This window comes from Daphnia pulex, chromosome 7 (assembly GCF_021134715.1).
Source record: "Daphnia pulex isolate KAP4 chromosome 7, ASM2113471v1".
Classification (NCBI taxonomy): domain Eukaryota; kingdom Metazoa; phylum Arthropoda; class Branchiopoda; order Diplostraca; family Daphniidae; genus Daphnia; species Daphnia pulex.
Window position 1 is genome coordinate 854,243 of NC_060023.1, and position 20,581 is coordinate 874,823.

At 38.6% G+C, this 20,581-nt stretch overlaps 3 protein-coding genes and 1 long non-coding RNA gene across 7 annotated transcripts; all 4 read right to left on the minus strand.

Moving 5' to 3' along the window:
• Window positions 1-79: 79 nt before the first annotated feature.
• LOC124196971 lies at window positions 80-8,737 on the minus strand. Of its 2 annotated transcripts, XR_006875904.1 has the most exons (12): window positions 8,299-8,737; window positions 8,097-8,235; window positions 7,736-7,986; window positions 7,475-7,667; window positions 7,261-7,370; window positions 7,045-7,190; window positions 4,086-4,173; window positions 3,607-3,769; window positions 3,073-3,188; window positions 2,432-2,598; window positions 416-535; window positions 80-257 (listed from the first exon to the last, which is right to left on the minus strand). It is a non-coding gene; the product is annotated as an uncharacterized LOC124196971 (long non-coding RNA). The 2 variants fall into 2 exon arrangements; XR_006875905.1 differs by lacking the exons at window positions 7,045-7,190; window positions 7,261-7,370; window positions 7,475-7,667; ... (1 more) ...; window positions 8,097-8,235; window positions 8,299-8,737 and adding an exon at window positions 4,449-4,589 and having other exon boundaries at window positions 3,620-3,769.
• Window positions 8,738-9,095: 358 nt separating this feature from the next.
• LOC124196974 (sulfotransferase 1E1-like) lies at window positions 9,096-10,793 on the minus strand. Its single transcript, XM_046592226.1, has 7 exons — window positions 10,420-10,793; window positions 10,243-10,342; window positions 10,047-10,191; window positions 9,864-9,990; window positions 9,692-9,786; window positions 9,441-9,621; window positions 9,096-9,362 (listed from the first exon to the last, which is right to left on the minus strand). Exons 1-7 carry the CDS (start codon window positions 10,655-10,657, stop codon window positions 9,238-9,240), a joined length of 1,011 nt encoding a protein of 336 aa, XP_046448182.1. The 5' UTR covers window positions 10,658-10,793; the 3' UTR covers window positions 9,096-9,237.
• A 115-nt stretch (window positions 10,794-10,908) lies between these two features.
• LOC124196975 (sulfotransferase 1E1-like) lies at window positions 10,909-12,682 on the minus strand. The gene is made up of 7 exons (XM_046592227.1): window positions 12,301-12,682; window positions 12,111-12,210; window positions 11,889-12,033; window positions 11,685-11,811; window positions 11,519-11,613; window positions 11,266-11,446; window positions 10,909-11,197 (listed from the first exon to the last, which is right to left on the minus strand). The coding sequence occupies exons 1-7, from the start codon at window positions 12,536-12,538 to the stop codon at window positions 11,073-11,075; spliced, it is 1,011 nt and encodes a 336-aa protein (XP_046448183.1). The 5' UTR covers window positions 12,539-12,682; the 3' UTR covers window positions 10,909-11,072.
• An 89-nt stretch (window positions 12,683-12,771) lies between these two features.
• On the minus strand, window positions 12,772-17,095 carry LOC124196973 (sulfotransferase 1B1-like). Of its 3 annotated transcripts, none has more exons than XM_046592223.1 (10): window positions 16,550-17,095; window positions 16,427-16,486; window positions 16,214-16,310; window positions 15,893-16,149; window positions 13,958-14,057; window positions 13,741-13,885; window positions 13,543-13,669; window positions 13,377-13,471; window positions 13,125-13,305; window positions 12,772-13,055 (listed from the first exon to the last, which is right to left on the minus strand). In XM_046592223.1, exons 2-10 carry the CDS (start codon window positions 16,458-16,460, stop codon window positions 12,931-12,933), a joined length of 1,161 nt encoding a protein of 386 aa, XP_046448179.1. In that variant the 5' UTR covers window positions 16,461-16,486; window positions 16,550-17,095; the 3' UTR covers window positions 12,772-12,930. The 3 variants fall into 3 exon arrangements, with proteins under 3 accessions (XP_046448179.1, XP_046448180.1, XP_046448178.1); XM_046592222.1 differs by lacking the exons at window positions 12,772-13,055; window positions 13,125-13,305; window positions 13,377-13,471; ... (1 more) ...; window positions 13,741-13,885; window positions 13,958-14,057 and adding exons at window positions 14,396-14,851; window positions 14,918-15,098; window positions 15,168-15,262; ... (1 more) ...; window positions 15,524-15,668; window positions 15,730-15,829 and having other exon boundaries at window positions 16,550-16,962; XM_046592224.1 differs by lacking the exons at window positions 15,893-16,149; window positions 16,214-16,310; window positions 16,427-16,486; window positions 16,550-17,095 and adding an exon at window positions 14,127-14,695.
• Between the last annotated feature and the right edge of the window lie 3,486 nt (window positions 17,096-20,581).

Sequence of the window (20,581 nt, forward strand, 5' to 3'; positions counted from 1 at the left end):
TACTTGGGAGCCTCGTACTTGGGGGACTCGTATTTAGGAGCCTCGTATTTAGGAGTCTCGTACTTGGGGGCTTCGTACTTGGGGGCTTCGTACTTGGGGGCCTCGTTTTTAGGAGCCTCGTATTTAGGAGTCTCGTACTTGGGGGCCTCATATTTAGGAGTCTCGTACTTGGGAGTGTTGTATTTTGGGGCTTCGTATTCAGCAGCCTTGTAGGAATCGGCAGCAGCGAACGCAATAAGGGCAACGACGATAAAGAACTGGAATTGAAAAAAAAAAGAAAATTATTTTAAGCAATAGAAATATTCACTTCTCGAGTCTCAACAAAAAAGTTGAACTGAAGTCGTTGTCAAGAAAGACTTTCTTCTGGATGTTCAATTGGTGAAATGTGCACTTTTTGTGTGGTTACGATATTTACCTTCATGTTGGAGCAGTAGTTGACTTGTTTGAAACAGCTGGATAACTGATACTTTCCAACTCATTCCTCCACGATTTTATACGAAAAAGAGTGACGACCGATGGCAATATGAGGGTGGAGCTGCAGGTAAAAAGAAGGTGAAGGTAAAACCGCAAATTTAGATATCAACATTGGTTAGTATTAGATTGTCGATGCTGAACGAAAAATCAATGCATCGGGAATATTTATTGTTAACCGATTTTGGCCAAATAACTTTCTAGAATTGTTGTCTTACGAAGAACTACGAGGATTTTCGAAAATTTGTGCATAAACCTGAAGCAAATTCATGCACCTTTTGGTACTGGCTATGACGACGAGTCTACAATAAAATAACTGTTAAAGATATTCTTTTTTATAACGTAATTAAGATTATTGATGACCTTAACTCAATTCACAATTTTTCCGTGCCCAAGATTCAAGGTGTCTAAGTTACAACTTACAAGTGAAAATATTTCCCTGCACAGGTTTCAGCAAATTGCTAACCACAGAAGCGAATAGCCGCCCGGCATGTCGTTCAAATGTCGGTCAGTGGTTCCAACTTCAACGTAAGACTTTCCCTTTCTCAAATCTCCCTTGCCTGAACAACAAGGAAACAGAAGGGGATTGTCGTGATTAAGACACATGACTGCCCAATAGCTCCCATCTACAGGTTTTCTACCAACATCCTACCAGTAGGGTCTATCTAGATCCTATTATACTGGATCGTCATAAAGATGGCGTGGAAAAAATGGAACCCAAGACACTTTAAACGATGTTAGATAACGACTCGTTTTTAGCACGATCTCTATTGCAGAATTATGCAATTTGCGAAGTATGAATAAACCCATCTGCTTGACAAAAAAGGGCCACTACAGAAAATGGCACGAATCTTCTGATCGCTTTTCCCCAGCCCCATCAATTAATACCGGCCGCTTTCATACGTTGGAATTGAATAATTTGGAGTTGGAATACGTATCTGCCCTGCACTAACTATCTGACATTTGCACTACCATAAAAACATTCATGCAACCTCCAAAAGACGCGAACATTGCGAGCAGATGAGAGAGAACAAAGGTATGGCAGCGGAATACGTATCCTGATTACTTGCTGAATCTACTCATACCTTACTTACTACTTATTTCATTTAAGGCAACTTAATGAAAATCCCTTTGATAAGAATACCTATATTCCAGACGCTTTTGGCAATCGACAAATCGCAGCTGTTGCTGAGTCACTTTAAAAAAAAGTTAATTGCTGTGTCAATGAAGAGAGACGAATTATTTCCAGCTACGTAGCTCCTCATCTAATCAACACTTCTTACCCCGGAGTGGAAATATGTGCCCTTTACGAAACGGCTCGTCTAGGACGGTTGTTATCAAACGTAAAACACTGAATGCAAAAACTCGGACTGGTTATCAACGACGTCACGTCTTTTAAATACCCCATAGCCATCAAACGATGGCAGGGACATCGATCAGAGAGTAAGAAGCGTTTTCATTGCTGTGATTTTGGCAACTGACAATTTCGTAAAACGAATGGAAATTCGAAAAAACTTAGAAAAATCATACCGACGTAGTTCGGAAATTCCAACGATGCAATATCCAATTTAGTTTCATTTTGAGACAGTCTAGAAGTTTTTTAACCCAAAGAAAAATTCAAGAAGAAAGCAAAACCCACCGAGATATCATTCCGATGGAAATGTTGGATTTTTACAGAAATTTACCATTGAAAATGGCAGGACTATTCAACTAGATAAACTCTAACTGCCCTAAAATTGATTTTGTGCTAAAAGTGGATGACGACATGTACGTTAACGTGCACATTCGACAAAATGACTATTTTAGGTCAGAGTAACCGAATCGGAAAACCAGTATATAAACAACTATAGTGTCCACAACGAAGTAGGACCTCAACAACTACTACGTAGTGGGTTACGCTACAACTTTTAGATTTTGAAACGAAATGGAATTTACAAAATTATTGATTAAAAAAACTTACTTAGGTGGGTCGCATAAAATATCATTGGATGAGCGGCCATGGAAAACGTATCCCAATTACGTGGATGGACCTGCTTATTTGATGCACGGGACTTAGATCCTTCCGCTATTGGCCGCCATTCAAACGACTCCAATGATTCCATTCGAAGATATCTACCTAACTGGAATCTGTTCAGAAAAAGCCGGGGTTACAAACCAACATTCTTTTTGATACAACAGATGAGTTTTATCCAATGAACTGGCTGCATAAGAATATAATTTAACATGGATCTTTCTATAGATAATTTCTATAGCGGTTTCCTGCAATGTAAACCGAAAGATTCTGTCCAATTTGATATTCCGTGATTGATTACTGATTAGTTCCATAAACCCCAAATAACCATAGAATTCCGTGTTCTCTTATATTATTTAAAGTTTGACGATGCTATACTTTTACAAAACGGAAAAAAATATTCAAAAACGTTGCCCAATCATAGCAATTAATTTTAGGTAAATGATTGCATAGATCAAATTCGTTTTTCTATTTAATGGTTAAAACAAATAGAATCACGCTCGTCAGCACAAGCCTCAATTCTGCTGAGCCCACTAATACGAATTGTTCTAATAAACATTCAATGTTAAAAATCACAAACGACTGAGTACCTCTTGCCACAGACTGTGCTCTGGCTGATTGGCACGGCACTGGCGACGGAATTTCCTCCCTTTTCTTGTCGATGGATCCTCAGCAGATAACCTTGTTCCATTGGCGTAGGTCCAATCTAAAAAATAAATCAGACAATGAAACTGCTATAACACAAAAAACACGGTAGAAAATTTCGTTATCAACGATCGCTATCCATAAAGCTTTTCACTAATCAAAACTTAAAGGAAAATGAAAAAGGTATTGTTAGATGAGTGGCCGCTGTAAACGTTTCCAGATTACTTTGATGGGTCTGCCCATTACCTGGATTAAAGTGAATTTGCCATCGAGCCAATGCAATTAGTAAATAAGTCAATTGACGCGCTCATAATTCTAGCCTGGTACTGAATCAGAAGTACCCCAAAAGAAAATAGATGCCTTCTACAGTTTTATACCAGTAAATAAATCTTACAGGTTGCACTCTCTTAACAAATAAAATGCCCAAGATAAAGGCAAATAATAATATTATACACACTTATTTTCAAGTTCAACTTTACCAGAATTTCACACCTTATTTTGATATGTCGGATTTACTGTCTGGTTGCACTCCTTTCTCGGTCAGAATTCTCAAGACAGCATGGTGGATTACTGGATTTAAACACCTGATATTTCTCCGGGAAAAATACGGATGTGTCTCTTGAGGACACACGATGAGACTGCCTGCAATGGATACAGAATGAAATCATTTGATTACTCGTTGAACATCAAGCTTTTCTAACTTAACGCCAAGTTCCTCGTTATGTCAAAGCTCCTACAGAAACTGTATTGATACTACTAATTTCCTTACTTTTGTTCAACACATCTTTTTCAAAATATTTTCAAATACATTTCAAACTAACATTGACAGGAAACTACTAGCATAGAAGTAAGAAAGCCTTGAAATTAATCCTTAAGGCTTAACCTAATTAACAAGAAACAAAAACATCACAAACTAACTAACTGCATTGCAAATTAGTAGCAAAAGCATGTGGCTTACATTTTTACACCAATATTAGTGTAAACCACACTAAGTAGTCCCCTTTAGAAACTTCCTTCTCTCGTTAGAACAGTCCCTTTGGATGAACCTATTAGAAAAATAAAATGAAAACTTTATTGCTGAACACTAGAATTTAACAGTTAGGGCTAGATACTATTTCTAAATAAAGGGAATATTTTCAGAACATATCACAACAACGATATCAGTACTAAAACACATTGTGATGCATTCTGAATGTGCAATTCGAGAACCCCCCAAAAAATGCAGATTTACCAATGATGTGCCCTGATACATTTTACTTGACTTGTAAAACGCATTCTCAAAACAACAGAATGCATTCAATAAGTTTTTCTTCCCACTCACCTATACACATTACTTTTTCATCAAGTCAATCCACATGTGGAATGTACTGAGATGTATCTCATTTCTCAGTGTGATGTGATGGAAACAGGATAAGATGCTTTTACATATTATACATATAATCCCAAATACATAAGCGATTCTCATGTCTTCTCATGTCATGACAAGATCACATGAAATAAACTAACGAAATTCAAAAAATCAAAACCAGAGAAAAAACATTCAAGCTGATTTCAAGACAAAAAAGTTATTCAGCTCAGGCCTGAACTGAATCAATCAGCTGTTAGCACTCATCAACGGAGACACCTAGCGGAGAAGCTATCAACGGTTTACACGAATTCAATTGGCGCTGATTTCAATTGATTTTAGAAAACCTTTACAAATCTTAAACTCGTGGTCGTGGTTACGTGGTAGATTCAAGTGAGCAACTTAAAGAACCGATGAGATATTTTATGAAAAAAGAAAATAATTTGGAATACCAAGAAAAAGTATGGGCTAATCAACCATCACCATAAATTAACCTCAAACCTGTCTTATTTAATCTTCAATGTTGCAAATAGGAAATCCATAGTTTGAAAAAACAGTAGATTGATAAAACCTTAACAGCACTGCTGTCCCCCTGGATTTTGTTATCTCCTTAAGTTTGGTTTACCTTGATATCACCATTATCCCTACATTAACCTTGAATCACAGTTTAAAAAACCTTGAGATAGTCTTTTTTCACAAGTTAATGGCCTTCGTGTCTCATTTAAAAGGCTGGCCATCCAACGTTCCATCGTCAGTCTACTCTTCATAGTTGGTCGAGAGAGTAACACAGAACTTTTCTCTTGGCCAGCTATGGACTGTAGGCTGGACCCCGTTCCTTTACATTTCGTCCTGTAGTTGATCAAATGGAACCAAAACTTTCTGTGCCATTTGATCAATTACTGCCGTGATGTAATAGAATTTTACTAGGGAATGTCGCACCGGCACATTAAAAAAATTCTGAAAACGACTAAGATTTTACTAAAGCTAAAAAAATAGTACATGCCTAGGTTTTGGTCCATATTAAGACAGAACAAATGAGTAATCCATGGTAGGAAGGTATCCTAAAAATTAATGAGTATTACGAGGAATGCAGTACCTCGATACAGAAGAAAACGAAAATTTACATATGGTAACACTGATCAAGTAAAAAAGTGAGTTACTCACTTAAAAAGAGCGCAAAAATTGTAAACATCGCCATATCGACTTTGTTTTTAAAAAATGTAGGTCTTGAAGAATATCCAGAAGGATATATCGATATAGAAGGATCCTATTGAAATTAGTCTTGTGGTTGTAAATATAAATCTAGTTTAAGGGTGGGAAGGGAAACTGGGAATATGCTGATGAGTCCTTTTGGTAGTGATGCAGGCCATTGGGAGTTTCAGCGCTACCTTTGGGACATGAAGCGCTCTGTAAATAAAGAACGGCACTTCGTTCTTTAAAGGACCCTAAGTGGTGTAGTACTTCGGAGCTTTAGTGTAGTAGCACTAAGGCCTTTTAAAGAGAAAAAGTATGTGGTTAACGGTAGACTCTCTATATAGAGTTTGGCAGAAGCTATTAATCATAGTAGGTTTCCTGGTTAGACTCTGGACCATTTAAAAGATTTTGGTTAAAACGCCATCAGGGTAGGCCAATCTTGACGCTACCTATTCACACAAGTTGATAATTACAATAGTAGTAACTAAAGATTGAAAATAACATGATAGAATTCTCTAACATACCCGAATTGAAGGTAAACGCCTTACTCCAGCGATAGCATTGCACCATAGACCACGCTATTGATGACGCTTCGGAGCTTTAGTGTAGAGTAGCACTAAGGCCTTTTAAAGAGAAAAAGTATGTGGTTAACGGTAGACTCTCTATATAGAGTTAGGCAGAAGCTATTAGTCATAGTAGGTTTCCTGGTTAGACTCAGGACCCTCTAAAAGATATTGGTTAAAAACGAAGATTGGCCATTATCTAGGAATAGTAAAATACAGATATGTGTGTAACATTCATGTATCCTGTTTGAAGGTGCAAATTAGTCATACTAGGTTTCCTGGTTAGTCTCAGGATCCTCGAAAAGATTTTGGTTAAAAACGAAAATATTGTAAGACTCCTCCCGTCTCCCGGTCTGTTGCCCGAAAGGATTGACGTGTGATCAATACTCTCAGCCGACAGGTATCAGGGCCGAGTACGAAATCTACATACGATGCTAGCTATTACGGGGGATACCATAATTTTGGAACTTACGGTTGGTACATGCTACAAACAGAACAAAATAGTACTTCGAAGTCTCTGTGTTGTAGCTGAAGAAAATTATAAATCTTCTTCGAGAGAAGAGAGAAAAAAAGGAGGTTATGACCCAATGTAACTTGGGAATTAAATAAAATCTATCGTTGATTACCCCACGTCTAGACATTAAAAAAAGAAATATTTGACTACCGTGCTTCTTCCCAACAGAAAGCTACAAATAATAAACTGCAATGGGAATTTGGAGAGTCCCACTGCTTGCCAACTGCATTGCACATTAACTCATGAACCGGAATATATTCAAAGCTGAAAAATACTACACAATATTTAAGTAATGTCTTACTTTATTTCGTTTGCCAGGTCACATCAACGTAGACTCCTCTTCAACCATCAGAACGCAGCTGGAACATCCTCTTCGCATGTTTCTCATCTTCTCGCCTCTTCTCTGTAAGTGTACGTATGGATATCTAACCCCGCATTCGTGTACTTCTGTGTTATTTAATAAAAAATTTTAAAATAAATACATAAATTGTGCAGCAATAGCTTAAATTATACGTACTATTCTCTACTAGACGAAGATGGTTTTTCTGCTGGGTGCTGGTTCCGATTTGGGTTTATTTGATTCGCCAAAGTTTTAACAATTCCATGGCTTCCCTTTTAATCTTCAGGCTAGCGATAATAAAAATTTGAAAAAAAAAAAAAAAATTTTTTACTTAGGACTTGGTTTCTCTTCAGTCTACTTTGCTTCAATAAATTTATTTTCATATGCTCACTTTCATAAAGAATGTTCCTAAAGAATGGTGCGAAATGCGTATGGATCGACCGAAGCTTGAACTGCACAAGGATCGGGTAAGGTAAATGATAACTATAATAATGGTTTCATGTCTTTTCTCGTTATTGAGTGCCATAGTGATGTCATACTGAGCAGATTCACGGTTCTTTTGTTATTCGCTGAGGTATTCATACCTAATGGCATAAGGGCAAGCGGTACGTTAATCAACAGTTAATTAATCAATAAAACGGAATAGGCCTACCTTTATCTGTAGGTTATTTACGAATTCGGTGTAACTGAAGATTGCCATACAAAGTTGGAACGCGTAAAATGTGGGGAGGCTTGAGTTTTGTGCTGTTAGATTCAGAAACGGTTGAGCTTTCCGGAGCTTTCTTCCAGGTATGCTTTCTTTAGGTAAAATAAAGTTACAACCATCAGTCTGTCATATCCTCTCGTTCATCACATTCAATCAGCGATCTCCTCCGATGCGGTTAGTCATGTCGAATTCAATACCTAGTAAATGTTCCAACCAAATGTATCAACCAGTCAAAATCCATAAATAGATAGGGCTAATGTTCAAATTGACAAAAGGAGCTTTTTCCACATAAGATAGCAAATTTTACCAGTATACAAGTCTTCTGAGAATGACTGTTTTTGGGTCACTCATCAAACTTTCATTACACAATGTTGATTAGCCCAAGTAAGGGGCAATACCAAACTTCTTTGGCAGGAGTCACAGTAGAATTTCAGGGTATCCACCAGCTGAAAAAAATAAAATGTGTGAATACAAATATAGTAACAGGTAAAAGTACGCAAAGTTCTTACGTATTTCCAGGCATGACAAAGGTGAATCCAACTTCCAGATGATGAAGAGCTTATTTGTAACGAGAAGTAGCTATTTCTTGACTTGTAAATAACTTACCAACTTTGCTACCAGGTTAGGTGTTATTGGATTAACACACATGTAGATTTTTCTTCCAGCCCTCCTGTTTTCAAAATAAAGTCAAATTTAACCTTCCATAGTCTTCTTCTGCCTCACAGGATCTGTCGATCTTCTAATTCTTTGTTTTTTCACTACTTTTACCAGCTTTAACTAGCCCATTTAATGTTGTAAGTGATATTACACATTAAGGTAAGCTACAGTCATCAGCACAACCCATGATACGTAGGCAAGTACAACACATTATTTTTAATGAAATACCAACTGTGAGTTCATTCATCCAATAAAGGAGAGAGAGACAAGAAAAGACAAAGGTTCATTATAAACTGCCGCCATTCAAGAATTAAGCTGTGTCATGGCGGCAAATCAAGGCTAATGTCACGGCTGAATCAGCTGTTATCATTCTTGACGAAGCCACCTGACGGACAAGCTATGAACCCTATACACGATTTAAATAAAGCGCTGATTTCAATTTTGTTTAAACCTTTACAACTAATCGCAAGTTCCCTTATTACTGGAAACTCAACTTACAGGTTAAAAGCAACTAACTTGTGATTTTAAATTCTTTGTAGATTTCGTAGACAATTTTATTTAGCAATGACAAAATTTTTGGACAACGAAATAATAAGGAAAACAATGGGCCAGTTAAAAACACCATTCAATTTGAATCTTTTGAACTGAATTTTACAAATGCTCATAACAATTTATTGCCGTAACTTTCAAATATTATCGAAAAGACATGGGTAGTATTTTGCTCAATTGTTTCTCTCTAATTGTTTAACAATTGTAATTAAACGAAAACTTTAGCTGCTCCATGAAATTGTTTAATCTTGGTGCTCCAGTTCAGTCACGAATTTCAAGTCGGAGCCGGCCAAATTCTTTTCAATCCACTCGTCGATTCGGCTGTTCAATTCCGGACTGAAGTGATTTTTCCAGTCACCCGTTTTACCTAAATAATATCAGTTATTTAATTTTTTAAAATTCAATTTCATTTTGAATTAATGATTTGTAAAAATGATGTTTTTACCTTTACGAATAAACTTGCCATCTGGTTTCATCCAGCCAAGTTTTTTGCCTAATTCGTTGTTGACTGATTCGTTCTTTTGAAAATTGTCAAATCTCAAATGTTCCGTTATGTTGTCCAGTTGCTCATCAGTCGGCGACTGATTGAGAAAAGCGGCTACTTTGACAATCTCGCCTCGTAAGTCCTAGTGGGACAACAACAAAATTAAAGACAAATATTCCGATAGATACAGCAATAATGTTTTGAATTACTACCTTTTTCATATCTTCGAAGAACACGAAGTGTAAATTCGGGTGATGGCGCTTGGACCAGGCGTCAAGAACATTAGGGAAGAATGGCGAAAACAAAACTGCACCCGAATTTTACCCGCAAAGAAAAATACATTTAATAGAGTAACGACCAAGTATTTCATTTACCGCTGCATACTTTCGTCATCCATGAAATACTGGGCGAATTCTTCCAAGTTTCCTTGGTAGTCGTAAAGTTTCATCAATTTATGATGGTGATAAAACGAGACGATGGCATCTTTGGGGTTTCGGGCGACGTAAACCACCTATGCATAGCACATTTATTTCCGGTTTAGTCAAATAGACGAAAAGTCAAACTTACTTTAGAAGTATCAAGTAACTTGGGATGAAGCAAATAAAAAGGCAAATGACTTTTGAAGATCCGCGGGGAAGGCCTCGTATTAAAAGAGTCAAGCAATTCACTATTTTGTGGTGACAACTCGGCATCCGAAGAGAGAAATGGTTTCCTGAGATAATAACATTAGATAATGCTGTAAAAAATGATTTGCCTTGTATACTCTGTAAAAGGAGCACGAACAAATAGAGGAGTTTCTTTGGCTTTCTCCGTGTCGCAGTTGTTCATCAGTAGCCACAACAGTTCAGAAGTCCAAGTTGTACCTGATTCCAAATTTAAATCGCAGATCCATCAGTTTTAAAAACGTTTGAACTAATTATGATCAAAACTAGATTTATACCGCATTTGGGGAACGTAAGTAGCCAGATGTCGTCAGCTCTCGGCTCCATCCGGTAAAGTCTTTCTGCGTGTTTTCCGTACAACGGGGTCATGACGAAATTTCCCGGTTCACTTCGAACCAGTCCCGTAGTGTACCCATTAAAAAGATCAGTGAATTCCTTTGACCTTGTCTTGGGAATCACATTGAACTTGACGTTTAGCTGGAGCCCATTGGATTTCTCTTCGTCCAACTGAGACATATTTTTGATTGCGTCTTGCGTGTCTGGCAGAATATGTATCACTCGTCTCCCTTTCACGATGGTTTATTTTTTAGGTGGATAAGATAACTCATTATGGGGTTGAAATGACTATGCGATTTTGTTCTACTTGATTAGATTTTCTACATAGTCATTCTTGAACTGATAAGGAGTGTCAGTGTGTGACACATAAAACGAAATCAGTGCATCCATTGTTTAAAATCATTGAAAAAACAGTTAGCCAGCTCAATCGATCACAAGAGTATGGGCAGATTTATTCTAATAATCGAAATTGTAAAAGTAAGTATGCTATACTACACCTATAACAATCAAATGCCACATCCTAATTGCGTGATGCACAGCACAGCAAGTGTCAAACCTGGAATGGCTTACCAACCTGAGTCAATTTGTGCTTATCTTAATCTTGATGCTCCAGTTCTGTAACAAACTTCAAATCGGAACCGGCCAAGTTTTTCTCGATCCACTCGTCAATTCGGCTGTTTAACTCCGGACTGAAGTGATTTTTCCAATCTCCTGTTTTACCTGAGGAGTTCAATTTGGTTTTCTAAAATGAGTTTCACGTGAGCAAGGATTGCTTCAAATAATTTTACCTTTGCGGATAAACTTGCCGTCAGGATTCATCCAGCCCTGTTTCTTGCCGGCCTCGTTGTTGACTGATTCGTTCTTTTCGAAATTGTCAAACCTCAAATGCTCCGTTATCTTGTCCAGTTGCTCATCAGTCGGCGATTGATTGAGGAACGTGGCCACTTTGACGATCTCGCCTCGTAAATCCTAATGGAATCAATAAAAGACAAAAAGATAAACCGATTGTTCTTTCAACAGTTTATAAAGTTCTTTGATTACCTTTTTCATGTCTTCGAAGAACATGAAATGCATATTCGGGTGATTGCGCTTGGACCAGGCGTCGAGCATATGCGGGAAAAACGGCGAATACAAAACTAAATCCCCCCCAACGAAGAATAATTAATTTAATCGAATAAAACGTTCATCTCGTTCGAACTATACATACTTTCGTCATCCATGAAATACTGGGCGAATTCTTCCAAGGTTCCTTGATAATCGTGAAATTTAATCAACTTGTGATGGTGATAAAATGAGACGATGGCATCTTTGGGGTTTCGGGCGACGTAAACCACCTATATATGTACGCACAAAACAGTATTAAACATTGGATTAAGTAATCACAAGTGAAGTAGCGAAAAGTTCAACTTACTTTCGAGGTATCGAGTAATTTGGGATGAAGTAAATAGAATGGCATATGACTTTTGAAAATCCGCGGTGACGACATCTTGTCGGCAGAATTCAGCATTTTATTTCTTTCAGGTGATAGTTCAGTCTCTGAGGTAAGAAATGGCACTCTGAAATGAAAAAAAAAATTATGTCGTTATAATTATAAAAATTACATAGTTCAAATTAGTTCATGGGCTTGGCATACTCTATAAAAGGAGCACGAAGAAACAAAGGGGTTGAAGTGGCTTTCTCCGTGTCGCAATTGTTCATGACAAGCCATAACAGTTCAGAAGTCCAAGTTGTACCTGATAACAATTTTGAATAGAAGATAAGACAGTTATTACTTAATCTAACCATATTATGCAGTCGATTACGTAAAGGGTGTCTATGCTTACCACATTTGGGGAACGTAAGTAGCCAAACGTCATCAGTTCTCGGCTGCATCCGGTAAAGTCTGTCTGCGTGTTTTGCGTACAATGGCGTAAAGACAAACTTTCCCGGCTCACTTCGAACCAGTCCTGTAGTGTATCCTTTAAAATGCTGATTGAATTTCTTCAATCTTGTCTTGGGAATAACGTTAAACTTGACGTTAAGCTCAAGCTTCTTGAAATTCTCTTCGTCAAAACGAGACATTTTTACGATCACGTCTGAAGTCTTTGGCAAGTAAAGTAGCACTGACGTTTTAATTTCCTTTCTGTCCTGATTTCATTTTTGTATGGATAAGATAAGCAAACATCTCATTTGGATGACTATGGGGATTGGCTATTTCTGATAAGATTTTCTAGACACACATCATTGTCCTCCATATTTAAACAGATAGGAGTGAGACAGATCAGATGTCATAAACAGTTAGCCAATCTCAAAGATCACAAGTTAACGATAATGTATTCCAATAATCGGAATTGTGAAAATAAAATATGTCCCATTTCTAATGAAACCAAATAAAACATTTCCCTCAGTCACACAGGGCTCGGTATATCTACTAAGATGGGTTAGCAAGTTGATTGGTTAGTATTTTACTTATTTTAATCTTGATGATCCAATTCCGTCACAAACTTCAAATCAGTACCGGCCAAGTTCTTTTCGATCCACTCGTCGATTCGGCTGTTCAATTCTGGACTGAAGTGATTTTTCCAGTCACCCGTTTTACCTGAGCGAGTTGAAATTAGTTTCTTAAATAGAATTTCGTGTGAGCGAGAATTGCTCCAAATTATTTTACCTTTGCGGATGAACTTGCCGTCAGGATTCATCCAGCCCTGTTTCTTGCCGGCCTCGTTATTGACTGATTCGTTCTTCTCGAAATTGTCGAACCGCAAATGCTCCGTTATCTTGTCCAGTTGCTCATCAGTTGGCGATTGATTGAGGAACGCGGCCACTTTGACGATCTCGCCTCGTAAATCCTTGTGGAATCAATAAAAGCAAAAAGATAAATCGATAGTTCTTTCAACAGTTTATAAAGTTCTTTGATTACCTTTTTCATGTCTTCGAAGAACATGAAATGCAAATTCGGGTGATTGCGCTTGGACCAGGCGTCGAGCATATGCGGGAAAAACGGTGCATACACAACTAAATTATTCCCCAACGAAGAGAAATTAATAAAATCGAATGAAAAGTTTATCTCGCTCCAACTACAATACTTTCGTCATCCATGAAATACTGGGCGAATTCTTCCAAGGTTCCTTGGTAGTCGTGAAATTTTAGCAACTTGTGGTGGTGATAAAACGAGACCATGGCATCTTTGGGGTTTCGGGCGACGTAAACCACCTATGTACGCACAACTCAGAACAAAACATGAAATAAAGTACTCAGGTTAAGTAGTGAAAATTTCAAATTACTTTCGAGGTATCGAGTAATTTGGGATGAAGCAAATAGAATGGCATATGACTTTTGAATATCCGCGGTGACGGCATCTTATCGAAAGAATTCAACATTTGATTATTTCGCTCTGATAATTCAGTCTCTGAAGTGATAAATGGCACACTGAAATTTAAAAAAAAAATAATTCATGTCGTTATAATTACAAAAATTACATAATTCATGGGCTTGGCATACTCTATAAAAGGAGCACGAGCAATCAAAGGAGTCGAAGTGGCTTTCTCTGTGTCGCAATTGTTCATGACAAGCCATAACAGTTCAGAAGTCCAAGTTGTACCTGATAATAAATTTGAATCGCCAATTAGTCAATTATTGCTTAATCTATGTAAAGAATGTCTAGGTTTACCGCATTTAGGGAACGTGAGCAGCCAGACGTCATCAGTTCTCGGCTGCATCCTGTAAAGTCTGTCTGCGTGTTTTGCGTACAATGGCGTAAAGACAAACTTTCCCGGCTCACTTTGAACCAGTCCCGTAGTGTATCCTTTAAAATGCTGATTAAATTTCTTCAATCTTGTCTTGGGAATAACGTTAAACTTGACGTTAAGCTCAAGCTTCTTGAAATTCTCTTGGTCAAAGCGAGACATATTTGTGAACACGTCTTAAGTCTTTGGCAAGTAAAGTAGCACTGACGTTTTAATTTCCTTTCTGTCCTGATTTCATTTTTGTATGGATAAGAAAAGCAAACATCTCATTTGAATGACTATGGGGATTGGCTTTTTTTGATAAGATTTTCTACACACTCATCATGATCATCCATATTTTGAGAGATAGGAGTGTGACAGATCAGATGTCATAACCATTAACCAATCTCAAAGATTCTAGGTAAAAGACAATTTATTCCAATAATATGAATTGTGAAAATAAAATGTCATATTTCTAATGAAACCACATAAAAAAAAACCTACTTAGATAGGTGAGAAGTTGAGTGGTTAGTGTTTTACTTATTTTAATCTTGATGCTCCAGTTCCGTCACAAACTTCAAATCAGTACCGGCCAAGTTCTTTTCGATCCACTCGTCGATTCGGCTGTTTAATTCTGGGCTGAAATGATTTTTCCAGTCTCCCGTTTTACCTGTCAGTTGCAAATATAAATAATGGCTTTACAACTTTAAAAGGAAAAATAAATCTGAAAATCTACCATTGCGAATAAATCTCCCGTCTTCATTCATGGCGCCAAATTTTTTGCCCGATTCGCTGTTGACGGATTCATTTTTCTGGAAATTTTCAAACTTCAAATGTTCGGTCAGTTTTCCCAACTGCTCGTCACTGTACGATTTTCCGAGGAAGGTGGCAACTTTCTCGATTTCTCCACGCAAATCCTGTTGTTAGGAAGCATTAGGATCCATATTTTTAGCGTAATTTGGGGTGAGGGAATTAACTAGTATTACCTTTTTCATGTCCTCGTAGAACATGAAATGCATGTTTGGATGGTGACGTTTAGACCAGGCGTCCAAAATGTGTGGGAAAAAAGGAGCGTACACAACTGTTATTCAAATTTTACAAATATTCGTCAGTTATTTGAAATGTGGAAGGGAGGATATTGTTTGGTTTACCTTCATCGTTGATGAAGAATTCCGCAAATTCGTCCAAAGTTCCGGTATAACCGTGCACTTTAATCAATTTGTGATGGAAGTAGTATGAAACGATTACGTCTTTGGGATTGCGAGCCACGTAAACTACCTGCAGTCAATTACTGATTAATGACGTATGGAGTCTACAGGTTATAAGCGAGATTACGTCATACCTTGGTTGTGTCGAGAAGCTCAGGAGGCAGCAAATAAAACGGCAAATGAGGTCGTATGACTCTCGGAGACGGAAGCTTTTCCACCTTGTCCACCGTCATGAGGAAATTTTTCATTGGCCCAGACACCGCACTCAAGTAAGGCATTCTGTGACAATCAAATCAAATTAAAATTAAAACTTAAAAGTAAATAAACAATAAACGTATACTCTAAGAAAGGAGCCCGGCTATGAAGTTGAATTTTGGCGGCTGTTTCAAAATTGCAATCATTTTTAAGTAACCATAGCAACTCAGACGTCCAAGTGGTCCCTGTTAAAACAATGGCGGTTTGCAGTAATCGAATACCGTCAAATAAATTGTGTTTGAACTTACCGCATTTAGGGAACGTGAGCAACCAAACGTCGTCAGTTCTCGGCTTCATCCGGTAAATCTTTTCAGCATTTTCTCCGTACGTGGGTGGCATGACGAATCCACCCGGTTCGCTCTTAACCAGCCCAGTAGGGTAACCATCAAAAAGTTTGCCGAATTTTTTCAGCCTAGTTTTCGGAATGACGTTAAACTTGACTTTCAGCTGTAGCTGCTTAAATTTCTCATCGTCGAAGTGAGACATCTTGGCGATTGTTGGGTACCTGACACAATGAGAACAAAAAAATATCAGTGCATCATAATCTTGATTTGTTGTTATGCGCATACATAGGGAAGATAAGCTTTAAAAGAAGTGCTCTCTCACTATGACAAACAGAAACAGTGACACGTGAAACAAATCCCATTGGTCGTGGCCTGTTGGGGACTGATAACACCCAATCAATTGCAAACAAATTATATCACCATTTCGATAATGCACTTGTTTCCTCTAGTTAATTTCAAATAACTTTTAATAAAATTGCTTTCTTACGTAATACCTACCAATTTCTGGCGACTCTAGGAACCCGAGACCCATTGCGTTTTACGCGTAATTTCTCTATACTGCGAAAGAAATGCTAACGATAGGATTCATTAAATTTCAATATCTGTCACAATGAGCTTTACTTTCGTTCTTGTTTGCTGGGTAATGATGAGTTGTTTTAGTGGAAAAGGTGGGCCCAGATTACAGAGCAAGTTGGTGGTCCCAGTGGCAATCCCCCGTCTTCCAGTATCTGGATGTAACTTGTAAAGATCCAAACAAATTACGTGCAGTAACAAGTCTTACATAGTCTCAAGTTATTAAACATGCCTAGATAGTATTACTTCAGTATAAGTGTCTAATTAGAGTCACACTGGAAGGTGTGACACAACACACAAGTCACACAATTGAATCCAGAATTTGAACAACTTCTAGTTACAAGTTTCCCTGGTACAATGACAACTTCCTTTACACATGAAATAGTGGGGAAAATTAAATCAAAGAGGAAATCAATCTTATCTTATTGGCAATTCTCTCCTCTGATCTACTGGCTCGTCTTGATATTCAGAACTGATGAAACTGCTACTGTATGCACAGGATTCACATACACGAAAAAAAAGAATAACACGAAATAATTACATACTCGACATTGATGTGGTCGAGTATTTTTTTTTTTTTAAAGAAAATCGTACAAGCGAGCAGACACGTGACAACTCATGTAGAGATCGAGACTAAGCCAAAAGGGTGGACAACCGGATGGCCGATGGGTGATGGCGGCGCCAACAAAAACTAGCAGACGAAAAAGAATATCCGTGAGATTACTGAGATAGTGACATCATCGCCACATTGCCATTCAACTCCAATTATGATTTCAAGGTGGGCTTTTTCAAATTTCAAAAGTTTTTTTTCTACCATTTCAGAGCTATAGACTCCTGGTCGCTTCACGGCTGTGTTGGCTTCCCTATCCCGGTTTCAGGGTAAACGTAAGCCGATTTCACAGCCGTGAAGCGAAAAGCAGTCTATCTCTGCCATTTGAAACAAAATTAACTAATCCTACAAGGCTACAAGTAAAAAAAAATTCCGGGCACTACCAGAAACAGCAGGCATTAGGATTAATTAAGTACATTTTGAGCTTTTGTCATAGCTATAGAATACTGACAGTAGCGCCACTGCCATGTTAACTCCTCCTCTCGGAAATTTTCTCTGGGGCTGAAGCCAAGTTTACGAATCGATAGTCAAAATCAAAGCTAAGATATCGATCTCGCTCCTTGCCACTCCTCCACTTTTCCCTCCATTCCTATTCCCCACCTTCCCCACTTCTCCACACACCCGCCGCGGCGCTTATAGCTAAGGAGCAGGGCAGGCAAGCAGGCTTCACTCCCAGAGAAAAAAAAGAAATGGAAGGGCTCGCGCTCGCCACATAAGTGGCGATACCAGTATACAGTATAGCTCTGTTTTGTCACGGAAAATGAATAATTTGGATTTTGGACATTCAATTTGAAATACAACACTCAATGCTGGGTCGTCACAGAGCGTTCGTAACTATCGTAAGTAAAATAATGCACAAAAATAAGAAATGATAACGCATGCTAGGCCATCGTTTGGACTAACTAAGACTCGACTATATTTAATATCTATTTTGATTTTGAATTAATCTTTTTTTTTAAGGAAGGGAGGCCGGGAGCGATTTTGGCCCATATACATAATCACAGGATAAGTGCAATATTATGAATTAAAAATAAAAAACCCCTAATATCTGTTTCCAACCCAATGCTTAACAACAGGTGCAGAATCCTATGTAATATTTCGTCATATTTTTTAATTCAATCTTACCAATCTGGACTGGACTGGAATGGACTGGACTGGACTGGACTGGACTGGACTGGAATCTGGACTGGACTGGACTGGACTGGACTGGACTGGACTGGACTGGACTGGACTGGACTGGACTGGACTGGACTGGACTGGACTGGACTGGACTGGAATCTGGACTGGACTGGACTGGAATCTGGACTGGACTGGAATCTGGACTGGACTGGAATCTGGACTGGACTGGACTGGAATCTAGACTGGACTGGAATCTGGACTGGAACCTGGACTGGAATGGAATCTGGAATGGAATCAGGAATGGAATGGAATCTGCAATGGAATGGAATCTGGAATGGAATGGAATCTGGAATGGAATGGAATCTGGAATGGAATGGAATCTGGAATGGAATCTGGAATGGAATGGAATCTGGAATGGAATGGAATGGAATCTGGAATGGAATGGAATCTGGAATGGAATGGAATCTGGAATGGAATGGAATCTGGAATGGAATGGAATCTGGAATGGAATGGAATCTGGAATGGAATCTGGAATGGAATGGAATCTGGAATGGAATGGAATCTGGAATGGAATGGAATGGAATCTGGAATGGAATCTGGAATGGAATGGAATCTGGAATGGAATGGAATCTGGAATGGAATCTGGAATGGAATGGAATCTGGAATGAAATGGAATCTGGAATGGAATGGAATCTGGAATGGAAACTGGAATGGAATGGAATCTGGAATGGAATCTGGAATGGAATGGAATCTGGAATGGAATGGAATTTGGAATGGAATGGAATCTGGAATGGACTGGACTGGACTGGACTGGACTGGACTGGACTGGAATCTGGACTGGACTGGACTGGAATCTGGACTGGACTGGAATCTGGACTGGACTGGAATCTGGACTGGACTGGAATCTGGACTGGACTGGACTGGAATCTAGACTGGACTGGAATCTGGACTGGAACCTGGACTGGAATGGAATCTGGAATGGAATCAGGAATGGAATGGAATCTGCAATGGAATGGAATCTGGAATGGAATGGAATCTGGAATGGAATGGAATCTGGAATGGAATGGAATCTGGAATGGAATCTGGAATGGAATGGAATCTGGAATGGAATGGAATCTGGAATGGAATGGAATCTGGAATGGAATGGAATCTGGAATGGAATCTGGAATGGAATGGAATCTGGAATGGAATGGAATCTGGAATGGAATCTGGAATGGAATGGAATGGAATCTGGAATGGAATGGAATTTGGAATGGAATCTGGATTGGAATGGAATCTGGAATGGAATGGAATCTGGAATGGAATGGAATCTGGAATGGAATCTGGATTGGAATGGAATCTGGAATGGAATGGAATCTGGAATGGAATGGAATCTGGAATGGAATCTGGAATGGAATGGAATGGAATCTGGAATGGAATCTGGATTGGAATGGAATCTGGAATGGAATGGAATCTGGAATGGAATGGAATCTGGAATGGAATCTGGATTGGAATGGAATCTGGAATGGAATCTGGAATGGAATCTGGAATGGAATGGAATCTGGAATGGAATGGAATCTGGAATGGAATGGAATCTGGAATGGAATGGAATCTGGAATGGAATGGAATCTGGAATGGAATGGAATCTGGAATGGAATCTGGAATGGAATGGAATCTGGAATGGAATCTGGAATGGAATGGAATGGAATGGAATGGAATGGAATGGAATCTGGAATGGAATGGAATCTGGAATGGAATGGAATCTGGAATGGAATCTGGATTGGAATGGAATCTGGAACGGAATCTGGAACGGAATCTGGAACGGAATCTGGAACGGAATCTGGAATGGAATCTGGAATGGAATGGAATCTGGAATGGAATGGAATGGAATCTGGAATGGAATCTGGAATGGAATGGAATCTGGAATGGAATCTGGAATGGAATGGAATCTGGAATGGAATGGAATCTGGAATGGAAACTGGAATGGAATGGAATCTGGAATGGAATCTGGAATGGAATGGAATCTGGAATGGAATGGAATTTGGAATGGAATGGAATCTGGAATGGAATGGAATCTGGAATGGAATGGAATGGAATCTGGAATGGAATCTGGAATGGAATGGAATCTGGAATGGAATGGAATCTGGAATGGAATGGAATCTGGAATGGAATCTGGATTGGAATGGAATCTGGAATGGAATCTGGAATGGAATGGAATCTGGAATGGAATGGAATCTGGAATGGAATGGAATCTGGAATGGAATGGAATCTGGAATGGAATGGAATCTTGAATGGAATGGAATGGAATGGAATCTGGAATGGAATGGAATCTGGAATGGAATCTGGAATGGAATGGAATCTGGAATGGAATC

Excerpts from the sequence above, each read along its gene's own strand:
- LOC124196974 (XM_046592226.1), bottom strand. The coding sequence starts at position 10,657 with ATGTCTCAGTTGGACGAAGAGAAATCCAATGGGCTCCAGCTAAACGTC. Across the intron at positions 10,192-10,242 it reads GTTCGTGCTCCTTTTACAGA|GAAACCATTTCTCTCTTCGG; the intron begins GTATACAAGGCA and ends TTATTATCTCAG. Across the intron at positions 9,787-9,863 it reads GTATTTCATGGATGACGAAA|TTTTGTTTTCGCCATTCTTC; the intron begins GTATGCAGCGGT and ends ATTCGGGTGCAG.
- LOC124196975 (XM_046592227.1), bottom strand. The coding sequence starts at position 12,538 with ATGTCTCGTTTTGACGAAGAGAATTTCAAGAAGCTTGAGCTTAACGTC. Across the intron at positions 12,034-12,110 it reads CTTCGTGCTCCTTTTATAGA|AGTGCCATTTCTTACCTCAG; the intron begins GTATGCCAAGCC and ends TTTTCATTTCAG. Across the intron at positions 11,447-11,518 it reads TCTTCGAAGACATGAAAAAG|GATTTACGAGGCGAGATCGT; the intron begins GTAATCAAAGAA and ends TGATTCCATTAG.
- LOC124196973 (XM_046592223.1), bottom strand. The coding sequence starts at position 16,460 with ATGGGTCTCGGGTTCCTAGAGTCGCCAGAAATTG. Across the intron at positions 13,886-13,957 it reads GCTCGTGCTCCTTTTATAGA|TGTGCCATTTATCACTTCAG; the intron begins GTATGCCAAGCC and ends TTTAAATTTCAG. Across the intron at positions 13,056-13,124 it reads CGGCAAGTTCATCCGCAAAG|GTAAAACGGGTGACTGGAAA; the intron begins GTAAAATAATTT and ends CAACTCGCTCAG.